Source organism: Hyla sarda, chromosome 11 (assembly GCF_029499605.1).
Source record: "Hyla sarda isolate aHylSar1 chromosome 11, aHylSar1.hap1, whole genome shotgun sequence".
NCBI classification, from domain to species: domain Eukaryota; kingdom Metazoa; phylum Chordata; class Amphibia; order Anura; family Hylidae; genus Hyla; species Hyla sarda.
The window spans coordinates 446,804-464,475 of NC_079199.1; the positions used below are offsets into that span (position 1 = coordinate 446,804).

At 44.9% G+C, this 17,672-nt stretch overlaps 1 protein-coding gene across 5 annotated transcripts in view; it reads left to right on the plus strand.

The window, feature by feature from the left end:
* NRXN3 (neurexin 3) overlaps positions 1-17,672 on the plus strand; it is a 504,944-nt gene that overhangs the window by 415,038 nt on the left and 72,234 nt on the right. For all 5 annotated transcript variants that reach the window (XM_056546700.1, XM_056546697.1, XM_056546699.1 and 2 more), the window contains one exon: positions 9,000-9,181. In XM_056546700.1, the coding sequence (XP_056402675.1) occupies positions 9,000-9,181 (182 nt within the window). The remainder of the gene's footprint in view (positions 1-8,999; positions 9,182-17,672) is intronic.

The following is a 17,672-nucleotide window of genomic DNA, read 5'->3' on the forward strand; positions in this document are numbered from 1 at the left end:
TCTGTACTCTTTACCTGTATTACTGAAGTGTATGCACTGACTGGTGTCTGGTAACGCCCCCTACAGTACAGGGAGGTATTACATGTTCTGTACTCTTTACCTGTTCCAGGATTAGCTGCTCCTTTGGACACCAGGTGAGGGCTCCATGTTACTTTTTAGGACACTGTGTACTGTACAGGACCCTGAAGAAGCTCCTGTCCTCCACATAGACCAGTGTTTGCCAAGCAGGGTGCCCCCAGCTGTTGCAAAACTACAACTCCCAGCATGCCCGGACAGCCTTTGGCTTTGTAGTTTTGCAACAGCTGGAGGCTTGGGAAACACTGAAATAGACAGTGATTACAGCTCCCAGCAGATCTTTCTTACTTTTATATGTAAGGATTTGCTTTATCTATATTAGTTATCTCCTTATTTCTGTTTAATCCTCATGTCTTCCTATTTTTGGATGACATTTTGGAGGCTTCAGGACCAATTACCAGGTTTCCATAGAGTTCTGGTCTCAACATACAATGGTTTCAACATACAATGGTCGTCCTGGAACCAATTAATATTGTAACTTGAGGGATCACTGTATTGTGAGAATCCAGACATAGGGAACTCTCCAAGGTGCTGAAACCTCGATAAGTGTGAGAAGTGGAGTCTGGAGAATCCTCTATCCCCGACCCCAATACAGAGCTGTGGAGAAGTATCTGCCCCCTTGGTTGTGCCACCATCAGCAGCAACAACTGCCGTCGAGTGCGGTAAATGGCCGTGAGTCTTTCCTGTGGCTTCGGAGGAGTTTTGGCGCACTCTTCTTTGCAGATTTTTGAGCATGAACCCTTTAACGTTCTCCCGCAGCATCTTAATCGTAATCATGGCCGCACCAAAGCTTTTTCCCCCATAATAAATGAAATGATCCCTTGAATACTGCATTTTGTATATACTTGCGTTATCTCTGTGGTGTCGCACAGAGTCGGGAATATTTCAGAGCAAACTAATTATTTTACACAGAGTCCTTGGTAGATCACCTAAAAGTGGGGGGAGTTTGTAGACCCCACAACGGTGTCCTGGGAAGATTTGTGGGTGGACGAGGTTCTTTGACGCTCGGCCAGGGCCGGTATTTGGGAGCAGCTGAAGAGTTTGACAGAATGATGGTTTGATGCAGGAAGAAGGTGATGATTAGAGGTAATTTGCTGTGCGGCGGATCTGTCAGCGACTAATGAAGCAAGGAACACCGTTCGTCAGGTGGACCCAAAGAGTCTTTGGTGGGAGGAGAAAGAAATCGGGCCAAAAAAAGAAATGACTCTAATTGAGGCTCTGAAGAGATAAATGGGAAAGTTTGGAACAGCTGGAAACTGCTTTGAAAGGAAAGTTTAAGGATTATTTATCCTCTCAGGTGGTCTCGCTTGTCGCCATGGAGACACTGCAAGATGATACGGGGGAAAAGAGAGTCAAGGTTTTCTTGTGGACATCCAGAGGGGGGAGAGGTTGAACAGGGGAGGGGGGACAAGTTTATAATTTGATGGGAGGAGATGACTGATTCCTGGATTAAGAAGCTTTATTTGTAATGTGAGGATGGACGGAACGCAATGAGGAGGACGACAGTGGCTGAAACCAGAGATAGATGAGATGCTGCCGCCATCTTCAGTGAGAATACAATACCGCAGGACATTAGTAATACTTCCTATGGTGCACAAACCCTCTTTATAGAATGCAAGTTGCATCATTTCCCAGTTGATATTGTCTTATACCAGCTGTAGGAATGGGGGTTGAATAGGTCCTCCCGGCGTCCGTCATGCGCAGTCGTTCTTATCGGATTTGTGTTCTGCATTTAGTAAAGCTGTGTCTAGTAAATACACTTCCAGTTACAGTGCGGTTCTGGAGTCATTTCACTGTGTTCCCGGTCATAGTTTCTCGGATCCTTACAACCCCCCCACACACTATTTGTCACCAGATTGTTGTATATATGTATAGGCCCCGGATGTTCTCTGCGTCCCGTCCAGTCACTGGTCCGGTGTCAGTCAGTATAGAGAATCTTCTGGCGCGGTCCTGCTGTATGGTCAGAGCCCTCATCCCTTGGGGTGTCCCCACATTATCCCCGGGATGGTGACTGATACTTATCCTTTCCGAATCCTCATTGTAGAATCGGTGAATAATTAACTGCAAACACAAGGATTTGAGGCGATGAACTGATAACGTGTCGCAGTAGCTGTGACGGCGCATTGTTGGGGGCCCCGTGAGATGAGGCCGCAGATTAATGACACTTTATAATAATTCTACAACTTTCTTAGAAACAGGTTTTGTTGTCAGAGACGGAGCTGTGGGGCCCAGAATGAAGCCATTACCGTGATTATCGCCCCCTTGTCTCTTCACTGATCATTGAATCAATCTATATTATCCATCAATCTATATTATCTTGTATTATCTGAAGGTTTCCCCAATGATTGACTTTTCTCACCGAACAAACAGCGACTCCAACACTTTGTAATAAATGTTCAGCAGCTGCTCATAAGTTACTTTAAAGAGAAAATCGACAAAAGTGCAGCTGTGGAGGATAAGATATGATGGAACAGCAGAATAGTGAGTGCAGCTGTGGAGGATAAGATATGATGTAACAGCAGAATAGTGAGTGCAGCTGTGGAGGATAAGACATGATGTAACAGCAGAATAGTGAGTGCAGCTGTGGAGGATAACACATGATGTAACAGCAGAATAGTGAGTGCAGCTGTGGAGGATAAGATATGATGTAACAGCAGAATGAGTGCAGCTGTGGAGGATAAGATATGATGTAACAGCAGAATAGTGAGTGCAGCTGTGGAGGATAAGATATGATGTAACAGCAGAATGAGTGCAGCTGTGGAGGATAAGAAATGATGTAACAGCAGAATAGTGAGTGCAGCTGTGGAGGATAAGACATGATGTAACAGCAGAATAATGAGTGCAGCTGTGGAGGATAAGACATGATGTAACAGCAGAATAGTGAGTGCAGCTGTGGAGGATAAGATATGATTTAACAGCAGAATAGTGAGTGCAGCTGTGGAGGATAAGATATGATGTAACAGCAGAATAGTGAGTGCAGCTGTGGAGCATAAGACATGATGTAACAGCAGAATAATGAGTGCAGCTGTGGAGGATAAGACATGATGTAACAGCAGAATAATGAGTGCAGCTGTGGAGGATAAGATATGATGTAACAGCATAATAATGAGTGCAGCTCTGGAGGATAAGACATGATGTAACAGCAGAATAGTGAGTGCAGCTCTGGAGGATAAGACATGATATAACAGCAGAATAGTGAGTGCAGCTCTGGAGGAAAAGACATGATGTAACAGCAGAATAGTGAGTGCAGCTCTGGAGGATAAGACATGATGTAACAGCAGAATAGTGAGTGCAGATCTGGAGAATAAGACATGATGTAACAGCAGAATAGTGAGTGCAGCTCTGGAGGATAAGACGTGATGTAACAGCAGAATAGTGAGTGCAGCTCTAGAGGAGAAGACATGATGTAACAGCAGAATAGTGAGTGCAGATCTGGAGAATAAGACATGATGTAACAGCAGAATAGTGAGTGCAGCTCTGGAGGATAATACATAATGTAACAGCAGAATAGTGAGTGCAGCTCTGGAGATGGCTGATTCTTGTTTGTTCTGTTTGGCAAGGTGTTTGTTCTTAAAACCGAAGGGCAGAATATATGATCCAGTCCTGACTTCAGTATCTGAAGAAAGGGATGTAGGGGTTAATCAGTCCGGAGGACTTAAAGGAAGGCAGACAATGCAATAAAGCAACAGGAAATGCTAGCAGAATGCAGAAAGGAAGTGCTCATAGGTGTATAGGGAGAGGTATTAGCAGTAGGGGGAAGTGCTCATAGGTGTATAGGGAGAGGTATTAGCAGTAGAGGGAAGTGTTCCTAGGTGTATAGGGAGAGGTATTAGCAGTAGAGGGAAGTGCTCATGGGTTATAGGGAGAGGAATTAGCAGTAGAGGGAAGTGCTCATAGGTGTATAGGGAGGAGTATTAGCAGTAGTGGGAAGTGCTCATAGGTGTATAGGGAGAGGTATTAGCAGTAGGGGGAAGTGCTCATAGGTGTATAGGGAGAGGTATTAGCAGTAGGGGGAAGTGCTCATAGGTGTATAGGGAGAGGTATTAGCAGTAGAGGGAAGTGTTCTTAGGTGTATAGGGAGGAGTATTAGCAGTAGAGGGAAGTGCTCATGGGTTATAGGGAGAGGTATTAGCAGTAGAGGGAAGTGCTCATAGGTGTATAGGGAGGAGTATTAGCAGTAGTGGGAAGTGCTCGTGGGTGCATAGGGAGAGGTATTAGCAGTAGAGGGAGGGGCTCATGAGTGTAGAGGTATTAGCAGTGCTTATGGGTGTATACAGAGATGTATTAGCAGTAGAAGGAAGTGCTCGTGCCACTGTACAGAGCTGCAATGGTGAGAACCCACTTGGAGCATTGTACGTAGTAGTGCAGATGGATCCCCACAAGGATATAGATACATTGTAGAGAGTTGAGAGAAAATACTTGTCCATGGACTGAGGATAAAACTGACATGAAAGGTTAATGGACCTTAACATGTATAGAAGTGGTATCTGAAAGTACCACGAAGGACTGTTAGCATTCATGAGATAGACATAAGGCATAAGGCTATTCTTCATATAAGTTAGACATAAGGCTATCCTTCATATAATATAGGGATAGGTATAAGGCTATCCTTAATATAAGATAGAGATAGGTATAAGGCTATCCTTCATATAATATAGGGATAGGTATAAGGCTATCCTTCATATAATATAGGGATAGGTATAAGGCTATCCTTCATATAAGATAGAGATAGGCATAAGGCTATCCTTCATATAAGATAGAGATAGGCATAAGGCTATCCTTCATATAAGATAGGGATAGGCATAAGGCTATCCTTCATATAAGATAGAGATAGGCATAAGGCTATCCTTCATATAAGATAGGGATAGGTATAAGGCTATCCTTCATATAAGATAGGGATAGGTATAAGGCTATTCTTCATATAAGATAGAGATAGGTATAAGGCTATCCTTCATATAAGATAGGGATAGGTATAAGGCTGACCTTCATATAAGATAGGGATAGGCATAAGGCTATCCTTCATATAATATAGGGATAGGTATAAGGCTATCCTTCATATAATATAGGGATAGGTATAAGGCTATTCTTCATATAAGATATGGATAGGTATAAGGCTATTCTTCATATAAGATAGAGATCGGTATAAGGCTATCCTTCATATAATATAGGGATAGGTATAAGGCAATCCTTCATATAAGATAGAGATAGGTATAAGGCTATCCTTCATATAAGATAGAGATCGGTATAAGGCTATCCTTCATATAAGATAGGTATAAGGCTATCCTTCATATAAGATAGAGATCGGTATAAGGCTATCCTTCATATAAGATAGGTATAAGGCTATCCTTCATATAAGATAGGGATAGGTATAAGGCTATCCTTCATATAAAATAGAGATAGGTATAAGGCTATCCTTCATATAATATAGGGATAGGTATAAGGCTATCCTTCATATAAAATAGAGATAGGTATAAGGCTATCCTTCATATAAGATAGGGATAGGTATAAGGCTATCCTTCATATAAGATAGGGATAGGTATAAGGCTATCCTTCATATAAGATAGAGATAGGTATAAGGCTATTCTTCATATAAGATATGGATAGGTATAAGACTATCCTTCATATAAGATAGAGATCGGTATAAGGCTATCCTTTATATAAGATAGAGATAGGTATAAGGCTATCCTTCATATAAGATAGAGATAGGTATAAGGCTATCCTTCATACAAGATAGAGATAGGTATAAGGCTATCCTTCATACAAGATAGAGATAGGTATAAGGCTATTCTTCATATAAGATAGAGATAGGTATAAGACTATCCTTCATATAAGATAGAGATAGGTATAAGGCTATTCTTCATATAAGATAGAGATAGGTATAAGGCTATCCTTCATATAAGATAGGGATAGGTATAAGGCTATCCTTCATATAAGATAGAGATAGGTATAAGACTATCCTTCATATAAGATAGAGATCGGTATAAGGCTATCCTTCATATAAGATAGAGATAGGTATAAGGCTATCCTTCATATAAGATAGAGATAGGTATAAGGCTATCCTTCATATAAGATAGAGATAGGTATAAGGCTATCCTTCATATAAGATAGGGATAGGTATAAGACTATCCTTCATATAATATAGGGATAGGTATAAGGCTATCCTTCATATAAGATAGAGATCGGTATAAGGCTATCCTTCATATAATATAGGGATAGGTATAAGGCTATCCTTCATATAGGATAGAAATAGGTATAAGGCTATCCTTCATATAAGATAGAGATAGGTATAAGGCTATCCTTCATATAAGATAGAAGTAGATATAAGGCTATCCTTCATATAAGATAGAGATAGGTATAAGGCTATCCTTCATATAAGATAGAGATAGGTATAAGACTATCCTTCATATAAGATAGAGATAGGTACAAGACTATCCATCATATAAGATAGAGATAGGTATAAGGCTATCCTTCATATAAGATAGAGATAGGTATAAGGCTATCCTTCATATAAGATAGAGATAGGCATAAGGCTATCCTTCATATAAGATAGGGATAGGTATAAGGCTATTCTTCATATAAGATAGAGATAGGTATAAGGCTATCCTTCATATAAGATAGGGATACGTATAAGGCTATCCTTCATATAAGATAGGGATAGGGATAGGCATAAGGCTATCCTTCATATAAGATAGAGATAGGTATAAGGCTATCCTTCATATAAGATAGGGATAGGTATAAGGCTATCCTTCATATAAGATAGGTCCAGGGACTATTCATAGTATTTGGAATATTAGTTAGACAAGATGGGCCAAATGCTTCTTATCTGCAGACACATTAATGTTTGTACATGGATGAAGCTCCTGTCAGATGAGGAAGGGTTAATATTTCTGGATTAGCGCGTGTAGCAGGTTCTGAGCAGTAGAAGTTCTCAGTGTGATCATCCATTTTGGCTCTGCGGGTGCCAGATTATCCACTTGTTGCAGGATTAGTATTGGGCACTTCCTTTCCTCAGGACTGCGACTATAAATCTGCACTTATTAATATCCCTTTAAAATCTTACAAGCTCAGTAGATGGGATCCTCTGTGCCCCCCAAATATATCAGCAGAGCTCAGCAGATGGGATCCTCTGTGCCCCCCAAATATATCGGCAGAGCTCAGCAGACGGGATCCTCTGTGCCCCCCAAATATATCGGCAGAGCTTCACAGACGGGATCCTCTGTGCCCCCCAAATATATCAGCAGAGCTCAGCAGACGGGATCCTCTGTGCCCCCCAAATATATCGGCAGAGCTCAGCAGACGGGATCCTCTGTGCCCCCCAAATATATCGGCAGAGCTTCACAGACGGGATCCTCTGTGCCCCCCAAATATATCGGTAGAGCTCAGCAGACGGGATCCTCTGTGCCCCCCAAATATATCAGCAGAGCTCAGCAGATGGGATCCTCTGTGCCCCCCAAATATATCAGCAGAGCTCAGCAGACGGGATCCTCTGTGCCCCCCAAATATATCGGCAGAGCTCAGCAGACGGGATCCTCTGTGCCCCCCAAATATATCGGCAGAGCTTCACAGACGGGATCCTCTGTGCCCCCCAAATATATCGGTAGAGCTCAGCAGACGGGATCCTCTGTGCCCCCCAAATATATCAGCAGAGCTCAGCAGATGGGATCCTCTGTGCCCCCTAAATATATCGGCAGAGCTTCACAGACGGGATCCTCTGTGCCCCCCAAATATATCAGCAGAGCTCAGCAGACGGGATCCTCTGTGCCCCCCAAATATATCGGCAGAGCTCAGCAGACGGGATCCTCTGTGCCCCCCAAATATATCAGCAGAGCTCAGCAGATGGGATCCTCTGTGCCCCCCAAATATATCGGCAGAGCTCAGCAGATGGGATCCTCTGTGCCCCCCAAATATATTGGCAGAGCTTCACAGATGGGATCCTCTGTGCACCCCAAATATATCGGTAGAGCTCAGCAGACGGGATCCTCTGTGCCCCCCAAATATATCAGCAGAGCTCAGCAGGCGGGATCCTCTGTGCCCCCCAAATATATCAGCAGAGCTCAGCAGGCGGGATCCTCTGTGCCCCCCAAATATATCAGCAGAGCTCAGCAGACGGGATCCTCTGTGCCCCCCAAATATATCAGCAGAGCTCAGCAGGCGGGATCCTCTGTGCCCCCCAAATATATCAGCAGAGCTCAGCAGGCGGGATCCTCTGTGCCCCCCAAATATATCAGCAGAGCTCAGCAGACGGGATCCTCTGTGCCCCCCAAATATATCAGCAGAGCTCAGCAGGCGGGATCCTCTGTGCCCCCCAAATATATCAGCAGAGCTCAGCAGGCGGGATCCTCTGTGCCCCCCAAATATATCGGCAGAGCTCAGTAGATGGGATCCTCTGTGCCCCCCAAATTATATGGGCAGAGCTCAGCCATTAGTAGATTTCTTTCGTGCCTCATTGTTTGCTCCAGAACATCTAAATTAAAAACTAAACCTATTACAAATCCCATTTTAATAATAATAAGCAGAACATTCTGCTCCTTTGCGTCGTCTGATCCTGCTGTCCCGTATTCCCGTATGTCTCTTTGTATATATGGGGGGGGGGGGGGGGGGGGAGTCACATGACTGCAGGATCAGACTACATAGGACTGGGTTATATTCAGTAACTTACGGGGGCACATAGGTCTGCATGGAAGCTGTATACACTAAACGGTGGGAAATTTTTGTAAATTGCCTATGTGACTTCTATGGAGGGAGATGTAGATGTCGGGGTAATAAAGGGGAGATTCGTCAAAACCTGTAGGGAAGAGGGCAGTTGCCCATAGCAACCAATCAGATCGCTTATTCTTTAAAAGGCCTGTGAAAAATGAAAGAAGCCATCTCCACAAAAATCTCTATATACGCTTATTATGTGGAACTTTGTTTTTGTTTTTCAGCTGGTGCAACATACATATTTGGGAAGAGCGGAGGCCTCATCGTGTACACGTGGCCTCACAACGATCGGCCCAGCACCCGCACCGACCGCTTGGCCGTGGGCTTCAGCACTACTGTCAAAGACGGGATCCTGGTGCGGATTGACAGCGCTGCCGGACTGATGGACTTTCTGCAGCTACACATAGTAAGTGTCACTTATACCACAGACGGGAAGGGGCACCCCGAGGGGGTAATAGTGATACGGGGAGCAGGGGAACCATTTACAGCTATTGTCAGTGTAATAATTGTCTGTGAGTCCAAAAAATGAAATATGCAACAAAACCTTCTGCGCACACTGGGCCGTGCGGTCACCATGCTCCCCTCACTACCTTTAGGCCTGGGCTGTCACTCGTTGGGCCGGGCTGATATTGGCCATGTATGGCGGCCGACGAGACAGTGGGACAGATGTTCCATTCATACCTGACACCCAGAAGCGCTTTCCTTCAGAGTAAGATTAATGGCTGCGTCTCCGCTCGCCTCATCCATGTCATTAGTAGTTCGTGCGTGAGATGAGGTGGATGACAGCCGACTGCAGTCACACACCAGGAAAGCTCCTTCACTAGACGCCATCCTGGGTGACACCTGCCAGTGCTGCGGAGACCCCTGTACATTCTGCCTGTCTGCTGCGCCAAAGAAATGTATCGCTGCCATACTGACCTCACAAATACAGAAGAAGAGCAGATAGACTGAGAATGAGCCCCAGACGCTGGGGGGAAACTGTAGAGGAGGGTAATAGATGAGAGGGGGCAGCTGTAGAGGAGGGTAATAGATGAGAGGGGGCAGCTGTAGAGGAGGGTAATAGATGAGAGGGGGCAGCTGTAGAGGAGGGTAATAGATGAGAGGGGGCAGCTGTAGAGGAGGGTAATAGATGAGAGGGGGCAGCTGTAGAGGAGGGTAATAGATGAGAGGGGGCAGCTGTAGAGGAGGGTAATAGATGAGAGGGGGCAGCTGTAGAGGAGGGTAATAGACGAGAGGGGGCAGCTGTAGAGGAGGGTAATAGACGAGAGGGGGCAGCTGTAGAGGAGTGTAATAGATGAGAGGGGGCAGCTGTAAAGGAGGGTAATAGATGAGAGGGGGCAGCTGTAGAGGAGGGTAATAGATGAGAGGGGGCAGCTGTAGAGGAGGGTAATAGATGAGAGGGGGCAGCTGTAGAGGAGGGTAATAGATGAGATGGGGCAGCTGTAGAGGAGGGTAATAGATGAGAGGGGGCAGCTGTAGAGGAGGGTAATAGATGTGATGGGGCAGCTGTAGAGGATGGTAATAGATGTGATGGGGCAGCTGTAGAGGAGGGTAATAGATTAGAGGAGGCAGCTGTAGAGGAGGGTAATAGATGAGATGGGTCAGCTGTAGAGGAGGGTAATAGATGAGAGGGGGCAGCTGTAGAGGAGGGTAATAGACGAGAGGGGGCAGCTGTAGAGGAGTGTAATAGATGAGAGGGGGCAGCTGTAAAGGAGGGTAATAGACGAGAGGGGGCAGCTGTAGAGGAGGGTAATAGATGAGAGGGGGCAGCTGTAGAGGAGGGTAATAGATGAGAGGGGGCAGCTGTAGAGGAGGGTAATAGATGAGATGGGGCAGCTGTAGAGGAGGGTAATAGATGAGAGGGGGCAGCTGTAGAGGAGGGTAATAGATGTGATGGGGCAGCTGTAGAGGATGGTAATAGACGTGATGGGGCAGCTGTAGAGGAGGGTAATAGATTAGAGGGGGCAGCTGTAGAGGAGGGTAATAGATGAGATAGGTCAGCTGTAGAGGAGGGTAATAGATGAGAGGGGGCAGCTGTAGAGGAGGGTAATAGACGAGAGGGGGCAGCTGTAGAGGAGTGTAATAGATGAGAGGGGGCAGCTGTAGAGGAGGGTAATAGACGAGAGGGGGCAGCTGTAGAGGAGGGTAATAGATGAGAGGGGGCAGCTGTAGAGGAGGGTAATAGACGAGAGGGGGCAGCTGTAGAGGAGGGTAATAGACGAGAGGGGGCAGCTGTAGAGGAGGGTAATAGATGAGAGGGGGCAGCTGTAGAGGAGGGTAATAGACGAGAGGGGGCAGCTGTAGAGGAGGGTAATAGATGAGAGGGGGCAGCTGTAGAGGAGGGTAATAGATGAGAGGGGGCAGCTGTAGAGGAGGGTAATAGATGAGATGGGGCAGCTGTAGAGGAGGGTAATAGATGAGAGGGGTCAGCTGTAGAGGAGGGTAATAGATGGGAGGGGTCAGCTGTAGAGGAGGGTAATAGATGGGAGGGGTCAGCTGTAGAGGATGGCGTTCAATATATGTCAAGCGCAACTATGTGCTGTAACTCCTTATTATAACAAATATTCAAGTAGAAACTGAATGTGCTCACCTTGTCGTGTTGTACTATAAGCACAACACCATAGATCGCTTGTGACCAACATTATAGATGAAATCCTAGGAGCACTGCCAGCATCCCACCCGTCTTGGAAGACTTCTAGACGGTCCAATAAATGCAACGAAAAAGTAGGCAAACTGATGCAATAAGGCGCTCTCCTCGGATTAGAATGGAATGGATTAGGTTAGTTAAAATAACAAAAGATTTATTGCACATAGATAATCGGACAACGCGTTTCAAGGAGCGGGAACCCCTCTTCATCAGGTCCAGTGATTGGGTATACACCCAGTCCCGGGACTGCCATGGGGACAAGGGTCGCCCCTTTATATGCGAACCTTTTTATGGGGCACTTCCAAGAGAAGTTCATTGTAAACAACACCATTTTCCAGAAACATGCATTAATCTATAGAAGATATATAGATGATCTGTTTATGCTCTGGAAAGAAACCACTGAACAAATTGAAACTCTGATCCAGGAGTTAAATGCAAATGACTGGGGGATAACCCTGACCCCCAATTTCTCGAACACCACAATAGAGTTTTTGGATCTCCAAATTACTCATCGAGAAGACATCATCACAACTTCTACATTTTATAAAACCGTACAACAGTTATCCCAAATGGAAACAAAATATACCCTATGGCCAGTTCAGAAGGGTGAGGAAAAATTGTACCGATAAGACCATCTTTTCTGAAGCGAAAATTCTAAAAAAATTGCTTTGCTGTCAAAGGATACCCAAGAACTCTAGTTGCAAATGCATATCAAAAAGTCAGAACACTTACCAAGGATGAGTGTTTGTCTCGCCCGAATATCTGTCCATCATCCAGTCCAGTTGGATCTGATGCACCTGACAAAGAAGGAAAAGGAGAAACAGCCAAAAAGATCAAAGAAGAAACTCAGCCAGTTAAATACGTGTTGTCGTCATGACACACTGTGTAGGGCACCAAAATATTAGAAACATTTTGAAAAAACATTGGGGTCTTTTAAAATCTGACCCCTACCTGAGAGACTTGCTGCCCTCCGGACTAGGGTTGACATTCAGGAGAGCGCCATCTCTGAAAAATATCATTGCACCAAGTCGCCTAAAAAGACAAACAATAAGTAATTTTGGTTCAATAGAAACGTCAAGTGACAAAGGGGCTTTCAAATGCCTAAAAAGTAGATGTCCATGTTGTTCTGTTTTTAAAAAACCGAAGCACCCATTTTTCCAGCACACATATAGGGGAAATTTTCCCTGTTAAATTCCAAATTACTTGTCAATCCCGATTTGTAATATATCTAATCAATTGTTGCTGTGAAAAACATTCTGTGGGTCGTACTTCACAACAACTACAACCTGCATAGATGTACAGTAATATCAAAAAAGGTTTGATGTGTCACCGTCTTTCTCGGCACATCACCCTCCAACATAAAGGGGGGTAAAAACGTGATCTCTATCATGCCCATAGACCATATCCCGATACAGGTTACCAATAGGTTGGAAGCCTTAGAGAGAAAAGAAATGTATTGGATATATACTGTCTACAATCTTTACAGCCTTATGGTCTGAATGAGGCAACGGAGCTGATTTATTAGTCACTACATGCTTAGCCAAACCAAAATATCAGTCTTAAAGGGGTATCCAAAGGATAGGGGATAAGATGTCTGATGGCAGGGGGTCCCGCCGCTGGGGACCCCCGCATTCTACCATGCGGCACCCACCTGTAACAGCTTCCAGAACCGCTGGAGGCCCTCAGGCTAATACCATCCCGACTACGAGAACGGAAGATCAGGATGTTACGACTCCGCCCCCGTGTGACGTCACACCCACCCTCTCAATGCAAGTCTATGGGAGGGGGAGTGGCAGCTGTCACGCCCCCTCCCATAGACTTGCATTGAGGGGTGCAGCATGGTAGAATGCGGGGGTCCCCAGCGGTTGGACGGACCCCCGCCATCAGACATCTTATCCTCTATCCTAGGATAAGCTGAACATGTAGTTTATTTGAATCCATCTCCTTTTGACTTTCAATCAGAAGAAGAACGATCAACATCTTGTCCATATAAAATCACAGGAGTCATATGTAATAAAACATTATTTTATATATATATATATATATATATATATATATATATATATATATGCTGTACGTTTGTGGTATCGGGTTTCCCATTCATTTACTGCAATTTGCTCCGCGTCTGCCGATGCTGTATGTTACGCATGGTCATGTTTTATATATCCATGTTTATAGCATTTTATAATATTCAAATATTTCTACATGTACCTTTTTAATAATGCGTTCCTTTAACACTATTAAAACTCTTTTTTTTCTTTTTAACATTAGCACTTTCAGCTCTAGTCACCCATACCTTCAGGTTCTGTTTCGCTAAATGCAGGTATCTGTGCGTCTATCCAGTCGGCATCTCCTGTAGAAGTACCGACAGCTATAGAATTTTTACTGTCTACTGTTTAGCACAATTAGTCACAGGAAATACCATCAATACATGAACTCTATTAGTTGTTTTTAGGGAATTTTAATACTCAAATATGTAATATTTTTTATTTATTTTTAGCTTTGGACACATTTTTATATGTATTTTGTAATATGCCTTTATAAATAAGTCCCGAATTATGTGAATTTCGCTGGCTTTTTTTTGCATATAAATGTCATTTTGTGTATACACAATCACTGGACCTGACGAAGAGGGGGTCCCGCCCCTTGAAACGCGTTTTCCGTTATCTATGTGCAATAAATCTTTTGTTATTTTAACTGTTCCGTCCGTTCCATTCTAATCAGTGGAATATTACCCATGCTGAGGAGACCGCCTTATTGCGTTTGCCGGAGTCACGGCTACTTTTTAGTTTCAGCTGTAGAGAAGGGTAATAGATGAGATGGGGGTTGTACATGTGTTCTGTAGGTGTTGCCACTGTCCCAGTAACAGTGGGGCAAAAAGGTATTTAGTCAGCCAGCAATTGTACAAGTTCTCCCATATAAAAAGATGAAAGACTGTAATTTCCATCATAGGTTATAACCTCAACTATGAGAGACAGAATGAGAAAAAAATCCATAAATCACATTGTCTGATTATTAAAGAATGTATTTGCAAATTATGGTGGAAAATAAGTATTTGGTCAATAACAAAAGTTCATCTCAATACTTTGTTACTTTGCTGGTATTTTGGCCCATTCCTCCATGCAGATCTCCTCTAGAGCAGTGATGTTTTGGGGCTGTCGCTGGGCAACACGGACTTTCACAAAAACAAAGGTTTTCTATGGGGTTGAGATCTGGAGACTGGCTAGGCCACTCCAGGACCTTGAAATATTTCTTACAAAGCCACTCCTTCATTGCGGTGTGTGCGGGCGGTGTGTTTGGGATCATTGTCATGCTGAAACACCCAGCCACGTTTCATCTTCAATGCCCTTGCTGATGGAAGGAGGTTTTCACTCAAAATCTCACGATACATGGCCCCATTCATTCTTTCCTTTACACGGATCAGTCTTCCTGGTCCCTTAGCAGAAAGAAATCCCCAAAACATGATGTTTCCATGCCCATGCTTCACAGTAGATATGGTGTTCTGTGGATGCAACTCGGCATTCTTTTTCCTCCCAACACAACAAGTTGAGTTTTTACTAAAAAGTTCTACTTTGGTTTCATCTGACCATATGACATTCTCCCAATCCTCTTCTGGATCATCCAAATGCTCTCTAGCAAACTTCAGACAAGCCCGGACATGTACTGGTTTAAGCAGGGGGACACGTCTGGCACTGCATGATTTGAGTCCCTGGCAGTGTAGTGTGTTACTGATGGTAGCCTTTGTTACTTTGGTCCCAGCTCTCTGCAGGTCCTTCACTAGGTCCCCCGTGTGGTTCTGAGATTTTTGCTCACAGTTCTTGTGATCATTTTGACACCACGGGGTGAGATCTTGGGTGGAGCCCCAGATGGAGTGAGATTATCAGTGGTCTTGTATGTCTTCCATTTTCTAATAATTGCTCCCACAGTTGATTTCTTCACACCAAGCTGCTTGCCTATGGCAGATTCACTCTTCCCAACCTGGTGCAGGTCTACAATTTTGTTTCTGGTGTCCTTCGCCAGCTCTTTGGTCTTGGCCATAGTGGAGTTTGGAGTGTGACTGAGGTTGTGGACAGGTGTCTTTTATACTGATAACAAGTTCAAACAGGAGCCATTAATACAGATAACGAGTGGAGGACAGAGGAGACTCTTAACCTGTTGGGGACTAAGGGCGTACCTGTACACCCATGGGAATTCCGTTTGCCGCCGAGCACAGGGCGGGGATTGGAACGGGATGACTGCTGATATCTATCAGCAGCCATCCCGGGACTTCGCCTAGGGGGGTCCTGAGAACCCTCCCCCCTTGTCGGCGATCTCTGTGATTCGCCGGTCAATTCTGACCGGAGAATCACAGCTTTTTCCAGCTGATCGAGTGACCTGATTGCCCGGAAAATAAGGATGATTGGAGCTGTCAGCCCCAACCATCCTGAAAGATAGGAGCGAGGTGGCAGGGGTGCCACCTCCTCCTATCCCCTGCCATTGGTCAGTCAGGACTGATCAACCAATGGCAGGAGGGGGTGGGTAGTCAAACATCATGATCCCCCGCTCTGCCCGTCCCTGGAAGTCCGGGCAGAGCGGTGTTACCTTGGTGATGGCCCGGACCCGGTGGTGGCAGTGGCGGTGAGCGTGACCAGCGGCAGTGGCGGATGTGACCGGTGGCGACAGGGACTGAAGATTGAGGTTAGTGATCTTCAACTGTGGCCCCCTAGAAGTTTCAAAACTACAACTCCCAGCATGCTGGGGGTTGTAGTTTTGCAACATCTGGAAGGCTACAAACTGTTACCCTCCAGATCTTGCAAAGCTACAACTCTCAGCATGCCCAGACAGTCCAGTCATGCTGGGAGTTGTAGTTCGGCAACATCTGGCCCTTTAGATGTTGCCGAACTACAAGTTCCAGCATGCCTGGACAATCTGGGCATGCTAGGAATTGTAGTTTTGCAACATCTGAAGGGCCACAGTTTGGAGACCACTATACTGTGGTCTCCAAACTGTGGCCCTCCAGATGCTGCAAAACTACAATTCTCAGCATGCCCAGACTGTCCAGTCATGCTGGGCATTGTGGTTCTGCAACATGTGGCATTTAAGATGTTGGCGAACTACAACTCACAGCATGCTTGGACAGTCTGGGCATGCTGGGATTTGTAGTTTTGAAACATCTGTAGGGCCACAGTTTGGAGACCACTACACAGTGGTCTCCAAACTGTGCCCCTCCAGCTGTTGCATACCTACAACTCCCAGCATGCCTTTCAGCTGTCAGTGCATACTGGGAGTTGTAGTTTTCCAACAGCTGGAGACACACTGATGTCAGGGTCTGTTACCTAACCCAGTGTTTCCCAACACTTGTGTCTCCAACTGTTGCTAAACTACAACCCCCAGCATGCACTGACAGACAATGCATGCTGGGAGTTGTAGTTTTGCAACCGCTGGAGGTACACTGGTGTGGAAACACTGAGTTAGGTAACAGACCCTAGTAGTCTTGCAACAGCTGGATGTTTGCCACCCCCCCATGTGAATGTATAGGGTACAATCACACGGGCGGGGGTTTACAGTGGGTTTCCAGCTGCAAGTTTATACTGCAGCAAATTTCCTGCCACAGCTCAAACTCCCAGTGGGAAACTCGCTGTAAACCCACGCCAGTGCGAATGTACCCTAAAAACACTACACTTGACTAACATAAAAATAAGAGTAAAACACTACATATACACATACCCCTTACACAGTTCCCCACAACCCCCCTCCCCAATACATTGAAAAAGGTCTTGTACAGCACTGTTTCCTCAATGAAGCCTCCAGCTATTGCAAAACAACAACTCCCACCATTGCCAGACAGCAATTGACTGTCCAGGCATGCTGAGAGTTTTGCAACAGCTGGAGGCACACTGTTTGGGATATACTGCCGTAGGGTATTTTTTGGTGGCAGAGGCAAGTGCTATGTTTGCATCCGGGTCCGCCTCTATGAAGATCTCTAATTTAGGCCTCAAATGCGCATGGCGCGCTCTCACTTCGGAGCCCTGTCGTATTTCAAGGCAACAGTTTAGGGCTACATATGGAGTATTTCCGTACTCGGGAGAAATTGTGCTACAAATTTTGGATGTCTTTTTCTCCTTTTACCCCTTGTGAAAAGGTAAAGTTGGGGTCCACACCAGCATGTAAGTGTAAACATTTTTTTTTTTTACACTAACATGCTGGTGTTTCCCCATACTTTTCATTTTCACAAGAGGTAAAAGTAAAAAAATGAATAAATAAAATAAAA